Source organism: Stegodyphus dumicola, chromosome 11, assembly GCF_044657685.1.
Source record: "Stegodyphus dumicola isolate Sdum_Otavi_A_Nest chromosome 11, ASM4465768v1".
In the NCBI taxonomy this organism is placed as follows: Eukaryota; Metazoa; Arthropoda; class Arachnida; order Araneae; family Eresidae; genus Stegodyphus; species Stegodyphus dumicola.
This window is the reverse complement of record NC_140778.1, coordinates 72,722,348-72,739,460: the sequence shown is the minus strand read 5'-3', so window position 1 is coordinate 72,739,460 and position 17,113 is coordinate 72,722,348. Positions and strand designations below refer to the sequence as shown.

At 30.3% G+C, this 17,113-nt stretch overlaps 1 protein-coding gene across 10 annotated transcripts in view; it reads right to left on the bottom strand.

Moving 5' to 3' along the window:
- The window catches only part of LOC118193540 (5-aminolevulinate synthase, erythroid-specific, mitochondrial-like), a 57,130-nt gene that overhangs the window by 14,299 nt on the left and 25,718 nt on the right, over positions 1-17,113 (bottom strand). For 8 of the 10 annotated variants that reach the window (XM_085826846.1, XM_085826845.1, XM_085826849.1 and 5 more), the window contains 6 exons: positions 14,451-14,564; positions 10,239-10,446; positions 7,412-7,596; positions 4,614-4,793; positions 312-476; positions 7-146 (listed from right to left, as the gene is read on the bottom strand). In XM_085826846.1, coding sequence (XP_085682972.1) covers positions 7-146; positions 312-476; positions 4,614-4,793; positions 7,412-7,596; positions 10,239-10,446; positions 14,451-14,564 — 992 coding nt within the window. The remainder of the gene's footprint in view (positions 1-6; positions 147-311; positions 477-4,613; positions 4,794-7,411; positions 7,597-10,238; positions 10,447-14,450; positions 14,565-17,113) is intronic. The other 2 variants (XM_085826844.1, XM_085826852.1) reach the window with 1 other exon arrangement.

Below are 17,113 nucleotides of genomic sequence, written 5' to 3'. Positions count from 1 at the left end.
GCTTACCTTAACTGATGCAAGAGCCCCTTTTAAGACAGTAATTGGCAAAGATGTTGTGAATATGAATCCTGCAGCATAACTACGGACTGTATCAATGATGGTTGCAGAACTGGCGATGTAACCACCAATATTTCCAAAAGCTTTTCCTGTAATCATATTTTGAAAGATTAAAACACTATCTTATGAACAGTTTTTAAAAATGTCACATAAATAACTAACATTAACCAAATGAAGAGAAGACACATGCATTAAAATATGGCTATGGTGTCTCATTTTCTGAAACATTTTAAAACTGCTTCAGAATGACTTACCTAATGTTCCTGAAATGATATCCATTTTATGTAACAAACCATCTCTTTCTCCAATCCCAGCCCCATGGTACCCATATAGGCCGACAGCATGAACTTCATCAACAAATGTAATTGCACCATATTTATGAGCAATAGTACATAATTCATCTAATGGGCAAACAGCACCTGGAGGAAAACAAATTTACTCTTCCTTTATTCTGTGACATACAATTGGTAATATTTTGTAATCAATGTAGTGTTTTACTGAGCATTTTGTCAGCATTAAGTTTAAATCCAAATAAAAGATATGGCATTTACATTTATTCTTAGTATTTAAGTATTAACTAATAAAAACACTATATTTTGGGTAAAATACCTCTTAACACTTACTACTTTCTTAATTTCATAATTATCATACTCGGTTAAAATCATCAGAAAAATTGGCAAATTTGTAGGGCCTTTACGGTTATCTACCAATTACCTTAATATTTTTACTTTATTGCCACTTCTACTTTCACTGGCTTCCATGAGCTTCCAAATTAGTCAATGTATGTATAGTTCTTGAGCTTAAGAGGAAGATTTTGGCAGTGACCACTGACCATTGACCTACTATTTTCCCCAGCTTCTAAATTACTTGAATCAGCTTTGGCCTTGCTAGCCGAAATTGTTCGCTTCAGTAAAGGAGCAGAGCCAAGATTTATAGGCACACTTTGTTCTGCAAATAAAGTACTTAAATTACATTTTAAATTCAAACTCTGCCCTGTTCTGATGAGCAGCAGAGACTATTTCTGTCGTCATATAGGCTGTGTACCATTATTCTGACGAGATAGTAGAAAGATTTTAAATAAATGTTATGTGTTGGTGTTACTTTACTAAAAGATTAGGAGGTGGCATTAAGTTGCCTGACTGCTTTCAAGGGGCCAGTAACCAATATTTAAAGGAGTAAGTCTACGTACAAATTTGATAAACTCTTTTCATTTGAAGTTATTTATAATACTGCTTATGATAAATACTCAAATCTTTAATAAAAATAGAGAACTAAGGTTTTATGGCATGTATTTAATGAACAGCTCAGTTTTTAATATATTTCTCAAATTCCACATGCTTAGTAACAATGAAAAGGTACCTAATTATTTTGGTATTTGGAGAGTCTAAAACATTACCTTGAGCATCAGAGAAAAAAAAAAAAAATTTTTTTTTGATGGGAATATTATGGCATGAATTATTTTAAATCACCTAATGAGAAGCATAAGGATGAACATTTCATGCTGTGCTATAAAACTGAGTACTGGAAATTCTTTAACTATTCTTCCTAGCATTAACCATTTCTATTCCCCTTCAGGAATGCTATGCAACATATTTAATTAAAAATTAATTGAAATTACCTAAAATAATTGGCTTTGGTTTTTAGAATACTGCAGAGGGGTATCAGATATTGATCTGTGTAGGTCTTCTTTCATGGGCAGATCCTAAAATACTTTAAAGAAAATTAGACATTTAAGACTCTTTGTTGACGTCTGTTGATGTGTGCTACACTGCTCCAGCCAGAAGTATCATGATAGCAATTGTGAATGATGTGATTATTATAGTAATGTGAACTTTAATAACAAGATTTTCAACAAGATGGTGAAAAGTTTTTAGTTAAAATTTTGGTATATTTATGAGATCTTTCTTTGCAGTCTGGCTCAGGAGTCTCAAGTTACTTAATTTTAGAATTCGGTAGTTAAATTTACTATGAAAGACTTTCTAGTACTTTGTATTCTACATTCATAAAATACAGACTACTAGTAGGTCTTCTATATACTTTTTGTTGTAATAGGATGGGGAAAGTGGGCTAAGACAAAGCTACCTTACGAGAATCTTTACCATTGATCTTTTATAGTGTTCTGAGACCCTTATATTTACTCTTAATAAAAATGAAATTGATATAGGAGCCCCTATACTCGCAAGGCCTTCAGACAGCGACCATAGTGTCCATTTGAAGACAGCACTGATGTAGTGATGTTCTCAACTCAAACCAGAGGTAGGAAGGAGAAACTAAATGAATGTTTAATAAATACTTAATTTAATCCATTATGAATATACCCAGCTTTATATTCTAGATGATGAAAAATGCAATTTTTGCAAACCGTTTGATCTTATCAGAAAATACATATTAAACATGAAAAGAAGCCCTTATTTTGTTCTTTCAAAATTTTTTATTACACAGCAGTTGGCTTTATCCATAGAATATGGAGGCGAATTCTGTATATTCTCGAGAAAGGAGTAAATCTCTAAAAAATAAATTTTGTCTTCTAGTAAAAGCATCAACCTTTATTCATTTTAAATTTCTACTCAAATGATTTTTATTAATAAAATTACTGCAGTGCATATTTTGTGCTGTGAAACAAAATGAGGAGTGATATTTTTACTACTGGCATTGAATCATTGGAAAGCAACTTCTATCATAAGGATATTTATTAGTAGTTTTGAAATTCTTTGCTTTTTAAAAATACATAGATTTGTTTTATGTTTAACCCTCACTGCATTAAATAAGATGTAAAAAAAAAAAAATTCATTATTGATTCATAGTTTGAGAAATCGCAACACTTTATTTAGATAATATTCTTCACATAGCTATGCAATTAAACTTTATCCATTCTTAAATCTGCGCAAATCAATTTATATAACAGACAATAATACTGTAAAAGTCATTTTCTTTTATAAAAAGATACATTTTTGCGTACCTGTAAGAATTAATGAATTATAAATGATTAAAGTGAAATAAAAGTTATAAAATTTTTTGCTTCTTGAAAAAGAACCTGTGTTAGATTCTCTGGAAGTGCAGAGAAATTTTGTGTAAAATTAATGTCAATCTAAGATTTATATTCAAACTCATTTTAATAAGTATTGTTAGGTTTCAAAAGAATTTTTAAAATGCCTTTTTTTGCTGAATCTGACATGAAGAATGCAATCTACAATTTCTTTCATATGCAGTTAGACTTTATGTCGCTTAAAAAAATTAACTTAATGCTTTTTATACTTTATTTGCCATAATTTAGATTTATTTCCATTAATTTAAATTTATTCCATTTAAAAGGCCACCTAAAACTATAAGCTCTAAAATTATAAAATTAATTTGAATTTCATTATTTGAGGAAGTTCAAACCAAAATTTAGAATTAATAATTAGTTGATTTAAATGAGAAAATTAAGAGGCTGAGGAATAAACAAAACACTCATATAACACAATGTAAATTGAAAAGTAGTCACATAATTCATGAATACTGATAATATTCACTTATTCATGAATAATACATGATTAATACTAACTTTCCAATAATTTAAAAATTTAGGCTGTAACTAAATTAAAAATGTAAAATATTTGGATAAACAAAAATATATATTTTAAAAGTAAATAAAACAAAAAATTATATTTTAAAAGTTTACTGGAAAATACGAGAAAGAATTGAACAGTAACACATACTAATATGTTTTCGCTAGAATTTTAGTAACTAAATAAAACAAACCGCACCTCTTAATGTTTCCCAGTATGAAGCTGAGATTTTTTCAAACATGTCTGTATCATTGCATCAACTTTAATATACTTTGTTCATAAAATGCTGTTTTTCGGGCTTATAGGCAATAGTGAATGAGTGTTTGGAATTCTTTAGCGGAATCGAAGCATTAACTCTTCAAGAATCTTTTCAGAGCACCTAACAGATGAAAGTATGTACGTTTATTATTTTCAGTCAGAATTTTACTCTTAACCAACATTATGAACTATAGGTGTCTGTCTTTAGTTACGGATGAGACGTTTTTGCATCGTAATTTATGCTTCTTTTACAGGTTCGTAGTGTGTAATGCGATAATTGGAATAATAGCTTGGAAACTTGCATCTTAATCTTGGCCAATCTGAGGAAAAAATAATCCAACATTATTTTTCAATTTATAGCAATTAGAATTAGTAATCTGCTGTTTTATATACTGCCTTGAAGATATTTGAATACTAATTTTACCAATAATATCTTGAAACTTTTCAATTAAATTTAATAGTATTTTATTTTTGTTCCCTCAAATGCTCCATAAGTCTTCTATATGCCGCAAACAGCATATAGAAGACCTACTGGACCTACTGTTTGTTGATTATAAGTGTACAAATTGTACCAAATATTCCCAAACCTGATGTTTGCTAATAATATATCAAAATTTGCGTAATAGTACATTTATGGATGCTCTTCCTCCAAATGTCAAATACGAAAACATGTACTGAATATTTTCAAGTTTTAAACTAATGATAATAAACAGGGATTGCAATAGTATTAAGAAACATGTACTAACTCACCTGTCATAGAATGCACAGTTTCAAAAGCTACGATTTTCGGCAGACTGAGATCTACTGTACTTAATTTCTTCTCCAGATCCTTAGGATCATTATGCTTGAAAATATGCTTTGGTACGCCGCTGTCTCGTATACCTTGAATCATTGAAGCGTGGTTACCGGCATCAGAAAATATATGGCAACCTATAATAAGAAATATACCAAATACATTAAATGAACATTCCTAATAATAATAATGAATGTATTAGTAAAGAAATAAGTTTTTAAGACTAGTAAACAGACTGATAATGAAATTTTGAAGGATAGTAATGAAAATGACTTTTTGATAAATTAACAACATTCCATATGAACAAATAATATATCAATTCCAGAAGCGTGTAGGGTTTATTATTACCCCTGTCTCAGATATGCGAAAACTTTCAGTCAAATGGGTGCCAAAATCAAAATGTTTGAACAATGATCTGAGGAAGGAAAGAGCTAGGACATCCAAAGCGGGTTTGATCGATTTTGAAGGTACACAAGACCTTTTGCTAGGTTAGTGATTGAGAATGGATTCTAGCTTCACATTTATCAAGCAGTCACAACGGGTCTACATGGCGGAAGAACTTCCGCATCCCGAAACAGACGGAAAAGAGCATGGCATCCATTTTCTAGGACAACAATGACATTCTGTTGATGGACCACATACCTCAGGGACCTAGCATAAATGGACAATATTATGTTAAGCTTCTTGACCAGCTGAAGAAAGCAACTAAGAAACGCAGAGGAAAGTTGACTAAAAGTATCCTTTTGATGCATGAAAATGCACCTACACACACATTGGCTGTGGCAGCCAAATTGAAGACCCAGGGCTTCCAGTTGGTTAATGAACCTTCCTACTTGCAAGACCTAGCCCCTTCAAATTATCAACTGTTTTGATCGAAAACTGAAGAAACACGTGAAGGGCTATCGTTTTGAGAACAATGATGATGGTAAAGAGACTGCTGACAGCCGGCTTCGGAAGCTGTGAAAGGACAAGAAAAATTGCAACAATGATGTAACAAATGCATAAATCTCAGGGGAGAATATATTGAACAATCCGTAATTTCAAAACACCCTGGCTCCTTTCTTTCTACACAAAGCCAGAAACTCATCAGCCGCCCTAATAGGTTATTGATAAAATATAAATCTAGAAAATAAAAACAAAAAACTTAATGATGTATCAGTGATTTTTAATGATATGTTCCTTAGTTATTTATGACTTGTTAATTTCGAAGGAATTTAGAGCTATACAGTTTCTGCCTATTTCGGTTTTAGATGTATACAATCGGTCATGTTTATAAAAAGTTAAAGCGTATCGCAAAATTTCCTTAGGGTAATTGCTTCTTACTGTAGCAGTGCCAAATTAAATATATTAAGTTTGATGGACTCCTCTAATTAAATCTAACGCTAAGTTCTTCTCGCAACTTATTGCCTCAGACAGCTGAACAAAATATTGACTGAAAATTCTGATTACAAAACTATAAAATACCATAAAAGTATTTTAAACTTAAAACACTAAAACTTTATAACTTCAACTAAGGTTTACTACTTATGGGGGGAAAAAAAAATGTTTATAAATAAAGAACACAAAAGAATAGCTCTCGCTGAGTATTTACAATAACACCATAAAACTTAATTACGGACTGCACAGAAACCGCACATTTTATCTCTGTTCAAAGCAAATAGATTTCAACAGTTCCTGGAGGGTAAACTTCCTCCGGATGAATAAAGCAACTCAATTCATTATATTCAGGTAAACATTGGTATGTGTCTGTTGAAAATCTTGTAATTCTACTTGTCATTCTAATCAAGTATATCATACTTTTGGTTCTCCTTAAGTGTTAAAGCATTTAACCCTCCATTTAGGCATTTCTGAAGTATATGAGTGACATAAAAGTTGGAAAGATAAGGCAAAAGACAGAAGGCTAACTGATAGAAGACCAATAAAAATCATACAAATCCGTCTCTTATTCATTAATACTCAATAATATGATAGCAACTGATATTATGACAGACTTTATATTAAAAACAATTTATTTACTCTCACTTTTAAAATCATTGCAATTAATACTAGTCACAATTTGTATTTATGAGTGATTCTAATTATGGATCTTAAAAAATTCCTATTTCGTTTCTTCACGTGGTATTGAATACGTGAACTTGAATAGATTCAAGTTCTCAACTTTTATTGTTTTCAAATTTCCACTTCAATTACTCAGTTTTTTAAATGTATCATTAACTGCTTACTTTGCTTGAAAAGGCTTAAGTGTGCCAGTTGCATCAGGGATCTGGGAGTCTGGTCGGCACTATTGTTTAATTTTCAGTTGTCATCATACCTCTGCTGCAGGCAATATCTTAATTATCATCGCATGATGTAGAATTAACAGTGTAGGTACAGTTCATTTGCACAGCAAATTCGCTGTAAAATGAGTACATGTTAATACAAACAAATTGGAATCATTCAAATCTTTTGCCATTATATATTCTTTTATTTTCTGCTCGTTATGCCGAAATTTGATTTCACATGCATTATGTGAAACACAGTATATACATTAATTGTGAAAATATTTCAACAAGTATTTTATTCCATAATGTGAATTTTTTTTTTTTTTTTAAATTTTTATTTTACATCATTTACTAACATATAAAACTAGGAAATAATTACTCAAATAATTTTTATGAAGGTGAAATATAACACAGATACATCCTACAGTATGAGTCAATGAAAATCCATTTAAAACATCAAACAGATATTAAAGTTTGAAGACATTTTATACAACCTGGTAAATGTCTTGCTAATGTATATAACGTAGAATCATTTGCAACGTAGCATGACGTAAACAACAAAGCAGCCTCCTTTTGATGCAGAGAAGCCAGTTCCTGTTCGAGTTCTTCGTGATAGGTACTATTGCCAGAAATATTTCTTGTTCCTCCAGCTCCTGCACCATGTTCTGAAACAGCTTTACTGTAAGAGGAAATGGAATTAGCACGTGAAGTTAACAATTTTCTTCTTAAATTGAAATAAAATATGAATAAAACAAAATAATACCTACTGTTTTTGTATTTATATTTGATATTTTTATAAGGTTTTGCATTCTACATGTAAAAGAATTCTGATATAAAGTACTTTTCCATTAATAAACTTTACAATGAAACGATAAAAGCAACAATGCAGTAAACATTGTTGGCGTGTGCTTATACACATGTAAAAAATAATTCGAAATATGAAAGTGTACTCCAATAACTTTAGTTTGCCCCAACACTTTACCTTTGTTGCGAAATCAGAAAATTAACTGCAGTGGTATTAACTAAGAGAAAACCTACCTGTACATAGAAAAATTGATTACCTTTTAGAAATTAATAAAAAAAATTTAAAAAATTAAAAGACTTAATATTCAGTTATATATTTGTCTATGTAAGTATTCAGTTCAAATCATCATACAGTACAAAGTCCCAGATCTGGACTCGTCAGGACTTCTGCGATTCTGAATTTGGGATTTTTTCGGATATTAGATCCTCAGTTTAAATCTAGTATGATGGCATGTAGAAATAATAAAATTAAAAATATGAAATAATGAAGCATTTATGATCTAAAAGGTATCAAAATTTACACACACACACACAAAAAAAAAAAAAAAAAAAAAAAAAAAAAAAAAAGCTTAATATTTATTTTTTTTACTTTATTAAACATTTCTTTCAAGTTTAAGTTGCTTCATTTTTTGTGCTAACACTTTCTCTTTAATTCTATAGATGGACTTAATTTCTTATTCAGTTACAAAGTTCCATTGTTGACGTCCTATAATTGGGTTTAATCCTAGTATACAGTGTTGGCTACTTTTGGCAACTTTATGATGAGCAGTAAATGCGACATATACGATGAGTAGTAAATGGGTCATTTTGATGTTGCCGATAATTTTCAAAATTAACAATTTATTTACTCTCAAAATTGCACCATGTCTATACTAGGCTATTACTCTGTAATTGCCATATCTAGAATTCCCACTAACTTGTCAATCGAAATTTTTTCGTTATTCTGTAACGGTATTTTCTGGAATTACAATTATACTACAGATTTCGCCATCTGGTAATTCATTGATGATTGAGGAGCATTATCAGCACAGTGAAAAACTTTTATACACTTTTCATTTATTACTGCTTCTCCACATTTCTTTACAAAATCCGCTAATTGGAAAATATCTGAAAACCTTCAGATTCACAGCTATCATCATAAAATTTAGTTATAGTTCACTATACAATTTGACTATATGTTATGAGATTGGCAACTAAAGACAAGTTGTTCCGCTGAATTTTATCTTGCTTCTATCGGGCCCCGAGACAATTAAGCCTGAATTGTATTACAGTACAAAGTCTTTAATCCGGACGTCCATAATCCGGACCTCAAAGCTACAAACTTTATGCGCATGGGTGTAAAGAGAAGAAATACTGTTTATAGAAGAGAAAATTAAAGAGAAAATATTAGCACAAAAAATGAAGCAACTTAAAAGAAATTTAAAGAAATGTTTATTACAGTAAACAAATAAATATTAAGCTTTTTTTTTTTTTTTTTTTCTTTTTTTTTTTTTAATTTTGATATCCTTTAGATCATAATTGCTCTTTATTTCATAAATTACGGTTTGATATTTTTAATTGTATAATTTCTGCATGCCATCTTACCAGATTTAAATTGATGATCTATAATCCGGAATCGCCGAAGTCCGGACGAGTCCGGATTATGGACTTTGTACTGTAGTTTAGTTATTTATTATACTTATGCCTATTTCTTGATCATGCTTTACGCTTATCTGAGTTCTGAATAAATAAATTCTCACATATACTTATTGAGGGCCAGCGCCTGATACTGTGGCTCCTAAATTCTGCTGCCAGCTGTGGTCATATCAACTCTGGCATGGGTTTATGTGAATAACAAATCAGCTATTCTTAATTCAAATAGCACTAAATATAGTCTTTTGGCCTATGAGTATCATTAACAAAATCTACTTTTAGCATATGGGGGGGGGGATAAAATGCACATGCATACAGCACACACACACACACACACACAAAATTATAATAAAATGTTTTTTAAAAAGTTGATAGTGGCCTGTGAAGTCCGGATTTTAGACCATTTAGACCGGATATTGGACGTCCAGAACTCGGACTTTGTACTGTATGACATTTTCTAACCCTTTGCATTATTATTACAAATTAATTTTACCAAAAACGCAGTATCAAAATGCAGTTGTAACATAAACTGAAACAGAAACATATGACATGAAGTCAGCTAATCATCTCATTTTCTAGCTACGTACTAATTACATTTCACCTACAGTATGGTTTACCAAATTACCTTATAAAATAACCAGTATTAATATTCTTAATTACCATTTCTTCTTTTTCAATCTCATTATTAGAATAGCGGACTGCTGCAAAAATCAAATAAGTAGCAATAGCCAGAAAACGTTATTAAAAAATGTGCACTATTAACACTTCTTAAAACAAAAAATATATTAGTATATTTCCCGGTGTACAGTAGCTTATATTTTATATATGCATTTGAAATGGCAGACATATTGTAGAAAGAGTTTAAATTAGTAAATGTACACATACATTACTGCATCCCTTACAGACGGATGACCGCTCATTCCTAAATAATCGTTACTACACCAAACGATTATGTCTTTATCGCCATGAGTATATTCTTTGGCACAAGGAAAGTTATTAGCCAGCCGATTTACTTTCTTAAATACTCTATAAGAATGATCTCGTTTTTTCTTGGCTATCTGCTCTCGAAAGAAGTCTTCATATTGAAATTCTTCTGGGGAAAAAATAATAAAAAATAATTGTTATGAATTTTTTAAAGTTTTCATTTATAAAATAAACTTTATCCATTTTAAATAAAATATACTGAAATTATTTATACCTTGAATTATCAGTTAAAAATTAATTACAATGTTAAGGCAAGTTGATAATGAGTAAAACAGTAATCAATTTGATTTTTCATTTTCAGTATTTCTATCTAAATCCTGATCTATATAATTGATTCACATGAATGGAAAGATAATTGCATAATATTAGTCGAATTCATAAAGAAATGCAAACGTAGTCCCTTCATGTTCATTAAAATCTGTTATGGCAGATGATGTACATAATCTGCACCTTAATTTAAATATTACTGTAAAAATATTCTTCTGATATTTTTTTTCTTATTTTCATTAACATTAGTTTTAATCTCTAAGTTTTAAAATGACTTAACTTTAACTTAAGAGCTAAAGCTGAAAAATCTAGGAAAAGACGGTAACTAACGTATTTTTAATACACCAAACGATTATATAAATATAAAGCTGATAATAAAGTACATAATATAAAGCTAAATAAATAGAAGCAGATAAGGCAAGAGTCATAAATAATTAGTTATAGCTGTATTGCTTTTCAACAGCAAATTTTACTACCCCAAAAAAAAAAAAAAAAAAAAAAAAAAAAAGATTCCCCCCCTTCTCAAAAAATAGTTTTGTCATTTGTTTCTATTTGCCTGTGAATGAAATATGAAATTTCTATTACGCAAAAGCCTATATCATACACTATTAATAATGTGTGTGTGTGTGATTATGGCAAAGCCTTGAGGGCTATCTGCCTTCGTGGAGGACTTTCTAAGGGGAACTGACTCGTATACATGTTACACATGGGGAAAACCACAAAAACACCCATGCAGCCAGCCCGTTCACGGAATTCGAACCTCGGACTGAACTAAAAGTGTTCAGTGACTTTACCGCTTGGCCGCTGGTGGGCCACTATTAATAACTTAAGAGTATGGAACAGTAGGCATAAATGGGTTAAGACATACTATAACGCAGTGGCTGCCAAACTTATGAAGCTTCTGAGCTACTGTACTATTTTTAAATTCTACTGTGAGCTTCAAACCAAAAGAACTACCAACTTTAAAAAAAAAAAAAAAAAAAAAAAAAAAAAAAAAAAAAAGTTACATTTGTTTATTACCTATAAACTTACATTTCTAATAAATATGAATTCAATTTTAATTAAATTGTATATAACAAAAAGAAATTGAATTTGAGTTGTACATAAGAGAGAAACTGAAGTGTAATTAATAATAAAGAACAAATGCAATAACAGATATTTTATCAGAACTATTTTAACTTAAATTAGTTTATTGTTGTATTTTAACTTAAATTAATTAACGATTTTAAAATAGTTTATTGTTGAGAATTAAGCTTAGATTTTAGCTGCCTTACTTTTTCTTTTTTTAGAGCAGAATTTAGTGGGAAATCCTGTTTAATTCTTGCCTGAATGATTTTGAAGTGATGTTCGACGTTCCTATTCTTCCTAACTGAAACACTTGCATAGCACAGTAAACACACACATATATTCTTTACCTGGGTAAAGAAGTAATCAGTTTTTCATTCCGAATGAAAGTGATATGATTTTGCTTGCACAGGGCATCATTAGAACAGATCTGGTTTAGTACCAATATGTAAATCAAACTATCCAAATTAGCAAATGTCTCATATACACACGACAAGCATAACGTGAACAACCACAAGCATATACAATCAACAATGTGATGAGGCTGACAATGGCAGTAGCGCGGAAGAAACAAGCAGCTGATGTCATGGAGGAAACAAGGTTAACCAACCAGAGCGAACACAATCTATCGAAAATGTCCACTCTCCCTAGATACCGGTAGCTGGCGATCACTGCTACAATGTATAAAGATATTTTATGTAGTTTGAATGTTACCACTTTAAAACGTTTATTTTATTCAATAATATATAGAAGTATAAAAAATAAAATTAAATAATATTAGAGATAGTTTACCATTTTACAATTAAATATATCTTATTTTTCCGTACACGATGACTGAAGAAATAATAAAACAACATAACAACATGTGTCAGCATTTTTTTTTCCCTAGATTTATTATGTAATAACTATTTAAAGAATTAAGAAAAAATAACTGCCTCAACTGACTGTTGGTGAGCTGCTCATTAACTTAGTCAGCTGAAGTATGATATCGAAAATCTAGAAATCATCAAGCCAAAAATCAAAATAAATAAATTTATATCAATATCTGTAGTTTACTGCATAGATACTAATAGGTATATAACAACATACATTTACATTTAAAGTGTACATAATTCATTTACGTCTATGCTTACTACATTCATCAAATAGTACAGTACAAAGTCCGAAATCCAGACTCGGCGGGACTTCAGCGATTCGGGATATTAAATCAGTTTAAATCTAGTAAAATGGCATATAGAAATTTTTAAATAAAAATACGAAATCGTGATTTATGAATAAATGAAGTATTTATGTACTAAAAAGTATCAAAATTTACAAAAAAAAAAAAAAAAAAAGGGGGGGCGGCTTAATATTTATTTGTTTACCTTATTAAACATTTCTTTCAATGTAAGTTGTTTAAGTTGCTTCGTTTTTTGTGATAATACTTTCTTTTTAATTCTGTAGACAAACATAATCAGTTACACTGTTGAAGTATTATAACTGCTGTTTCGAGAATTCTGACTAACTTGCAAATCGAAATATTCTCATTTTCAGTAACTTCTCTGTCACTTTCTTCACTAATGCTAGAGGCATTTTATGGATCTAGAACCATACTACAAATTTTGCCATTCATGTACTGATTGACAACTGAGAAGCATTGTCATGACAATGAAAAATGTCTTATTACCGCTTCTCTACATTTCTTTACAAAATCCGTTAATTGAAGAAATTTCACCTTGTTTTGCGATATCCGAAAACCTTTAAAATTAGCGGCTATCATCATCAAATTTAACTATCCTTCACTATATATATTTGACTATGCATCATGAGCTTGGCAACTAACGACAAATTGTTCCGTTAAATTTTATCTTGCTCCTATTGCACAGAGACTATTAAGCCTGAATTGTATTAGTTTAGTTATTTATTTTACTTATGTCTATTTCTTGCACATGTTTAAGGCTTATCAGAATTCTGAATAAATAAATTCCCACATATACTTAAGCCTTATCGAGGGCCTGCACAAGTTGTCATATTTTGATAAACAAGTATAATAAAAGGAAAGGAAAGTATAATAAATAATGATTCGCCAGGTTGGCGTCAGATCAACGATTAATCTATGTGGAATGTTTCGGTTTGAGATATGTGCCAAGCAGATACGCAGCAAATGAGCCAACTTACTGATCATTTATGCTAAAATTATTGTTTCTTCAATAACAGTGTATTTTATTTAGTGTCGACGTGAATTTAATAATCGGGACTCTCCAGATGTCTTAATGTCTTATTATGCACAGAAGGTGAATCAAATGCGCATGCGTAAAGCCTATGAGAAAAAACGTTGGTGGTGGTTTTGAGTTCTGGATTTTAGATCATTCCGGATAATGGGCGTCCAGATTTAGGACTTTGTACTGTAATAACTTTAATTCACATCTCTTTAAAAATGCTTTATTAAGTGACAATTTATGTTTGGAATTAATTATATACAAAAATCTATTTTAATTTATATTTATACGTATTTTTTTAAATAAATTTTGTAACCTTCTCTTTGGAAAAATATTTTTATTACTGAATATCTTAGAATCATCGTTACATTTTCGAAGCACATTTAAAAATTTTGCTCTTTAAGATAAAATTAATGTTATGCTAATTTATTCAAAGCATCCAATTAACTTATGATAAGTAAAAATAATATTTGCAGTTTTTTAAAGCATTTTTAATAAAAATGTAAAATACTTCGAAATAAAGAATGCGTAGAGGAATATATTGTTACTTTGTTCAATATTTAAGATAACAATACATAATTACTAGCTTTTTCAGTTGATGTCAAGTCAATAACATCATCTTCCAGTTTTGTGTTAGCCGGTTTCATAACAGGCTTTACATGTCCAAGCGCAGGGCAATTCCTAACAGAAAGTAGCTCTAAAATAATAATATAATAAAAAAAATTCATAATGAACAACTAATTATTCAAAATAAAAGCAAATGATGTACAGTACTTATTTTTTCTATTCATGTAACTACTCATTAATATTAAGTAATATCTTTCATACTGCACAAAATGAAATTTTACAAATGAAGGAAAAAGCACTCGAATTTTAAGAATATATGCTTTGGATAATTTCAGAAAGCACTAATGGTAAACAACATAGCTTTTAAAACAATCATGCAACAATACTCAGCAAATAGTATGATGTACTAAAAAGCTTCAGCTTTAGTAACAGAAATTTATGGATGCATTTCATAATATCAGGTACCAAACTTTATTGAGATGGATGTTTTTAGACTAACCATGAGCACCACTTAATGCTAAATGTATGACATAATGGCTCAATTTAAAGAAACAAGCCACAATAAGTAGAAAAATTAATCTAATAATCTCTATGAAAATTTAAATATGAATATCAGGACATATTCTTGAATAAAAATAGAAAAAAAGTATATGAGAAATAATAAAAAAAGGCACTTAATATTTAAGCACATAAAGCAGCCATTGTAAGAGTCATGCCTATCTCTCTCTATTTATCTGCGTGTCTAGGTAACAATGTAAGAATGTTGATGGCAAAAGTCGATCCACAACGAACAGCAAACTTGGCACCCGAGGCAGATTATACATTCATTTTTATTTCAATAGGCTGATATTGATATCGCTGTGACAGGAAGAAAGCAGTAAGGAGTGTCTTGGTGAGAACAGAGGTAGAAGCAAATTGAGCAGTTATTCAATATGGCAGATTATAAAGAGAGAAGTTTTGGTTCTCGAAATTTTGAGTCAAGTTTCGATTTAGCCAATTCATCACTGTTATGTAAAAGTCATATGATAGAATTTAAAAATGATGCAGTCCAGAAAAATGTTTTACTATTTTTAGAACAGAGAGGGGAATTATTAAAATAAAGAATTAAGGGGCTACAGCTACTTTAAATTATAATTTTGACTTGCATAATTTTTTTTTTTTATCTTGCATATACAGTCAAAAATCGTTAATCCGGACTCGTCGGGACTTTGGCGATTCCGGATTATAGATCATCAGTTTAAATCTCGTAAGATGGCATGCAGAAATTCTAAAATTAAAAATATGAAACCGTAATTTATGAAATAAAGAACAATTATAATCTAAAGGGTACCAAAATTTAAAAAAAAAAAAAAAAAAAAAGGCTTAATATTTATTTGTTTACTTTATTAAACATTTCTTTCAATGCAAGTTGTTTAAGTTGCTTCGTTTTATGTGATAATACTTTCTCTTTAATTCTATAAACAGACATAATTTCTTGTTCAGTTACAAAGTTCCCCTGATTAAGTCCCGTTAATTGCTGTGCCGAGAATACCGACTAACTTGTCAATCGAAATTTTTTCATTTTCACTAACCTCTCTGTCACATTCTTCATGTCTTTATCCATTTTTTTGCAGCAATTCCACTTTTTGTTTGTTGGACATGGAACCATACTTTCGTTTTGTAGATCCTTTAGAAGTTCCAGCATCGGAAATTCTATTTGATATAATCGAAAGTTCAAGTTTACTTTTATAAAATTGCTCTTACAGTCTGCAAAAAATAATAAGCGGGATCCAATTCGAAGATTAAGGAACAATGCAATCATTAACATTAACTGAAATAGATAATTAGATAATTTTAGCTTACACCATCCGTTATACATTAAACGCGCAGGCGAAAACGTATTCTGCACTTGTGCACACGCATATGCGCAGTAGTCAAGGTCTTACGCGCACGCGTAAAACGCCTGTGCGCATGTGCCAACGCGGCGCATGCGCAGAAAGTTTTTAGCTTTGAGGTCCGGATTATGGGTGTCCGAATTAACGACTTTTGACTGTATATAAAAAAGACATTTCTATACAACAAAGTTTTGTCTTGAAATGGCCCTTTTGTTGGTAAATCTAAAAGCTAAGCAAACTGGAAAGCATTAAAAAAAAAAAAGAAAAAAGAACAACTATTTCCTAGACCATGTTTTCAGAGTTTATTAACTATCATAAATAAAACTTACTAAAATTTGTCATTTTATTAATTTCTGAAAAATTAAGCCAGGATTTAATAAATTATCAATAAAAATTTCCCGCCCGCTATGCTACATGTTCAATGTAAATTGATAACATTATATCTTATCTATACTATATTTTAAACACTTTTTTTACCATCACTTTCGGATCAGCTAGTTAAATCTATATACGTTTATGAAATAAGGATGATGTTATAAGGTATTTTCTCTCTCTTCTGGATGCCTTTATGTTGTAACTGGAAGCACACTGGATACATATTCGGGAGGTACGGCATTTGAATCCTGGCAATGGCACTGCACATTTTTCACATCTTCAGCATCAAAAACCTAACGACTCTACAATGTAACAGTTATTTTTCAGTATTTTCATTTTAAACTTCAGATTTCTCCTATAAAGCTGTAATAATGTTCAGATTTTTATGATGTCATAAGTGTTTATAATTTTTACGTTTATGTCGTCATGA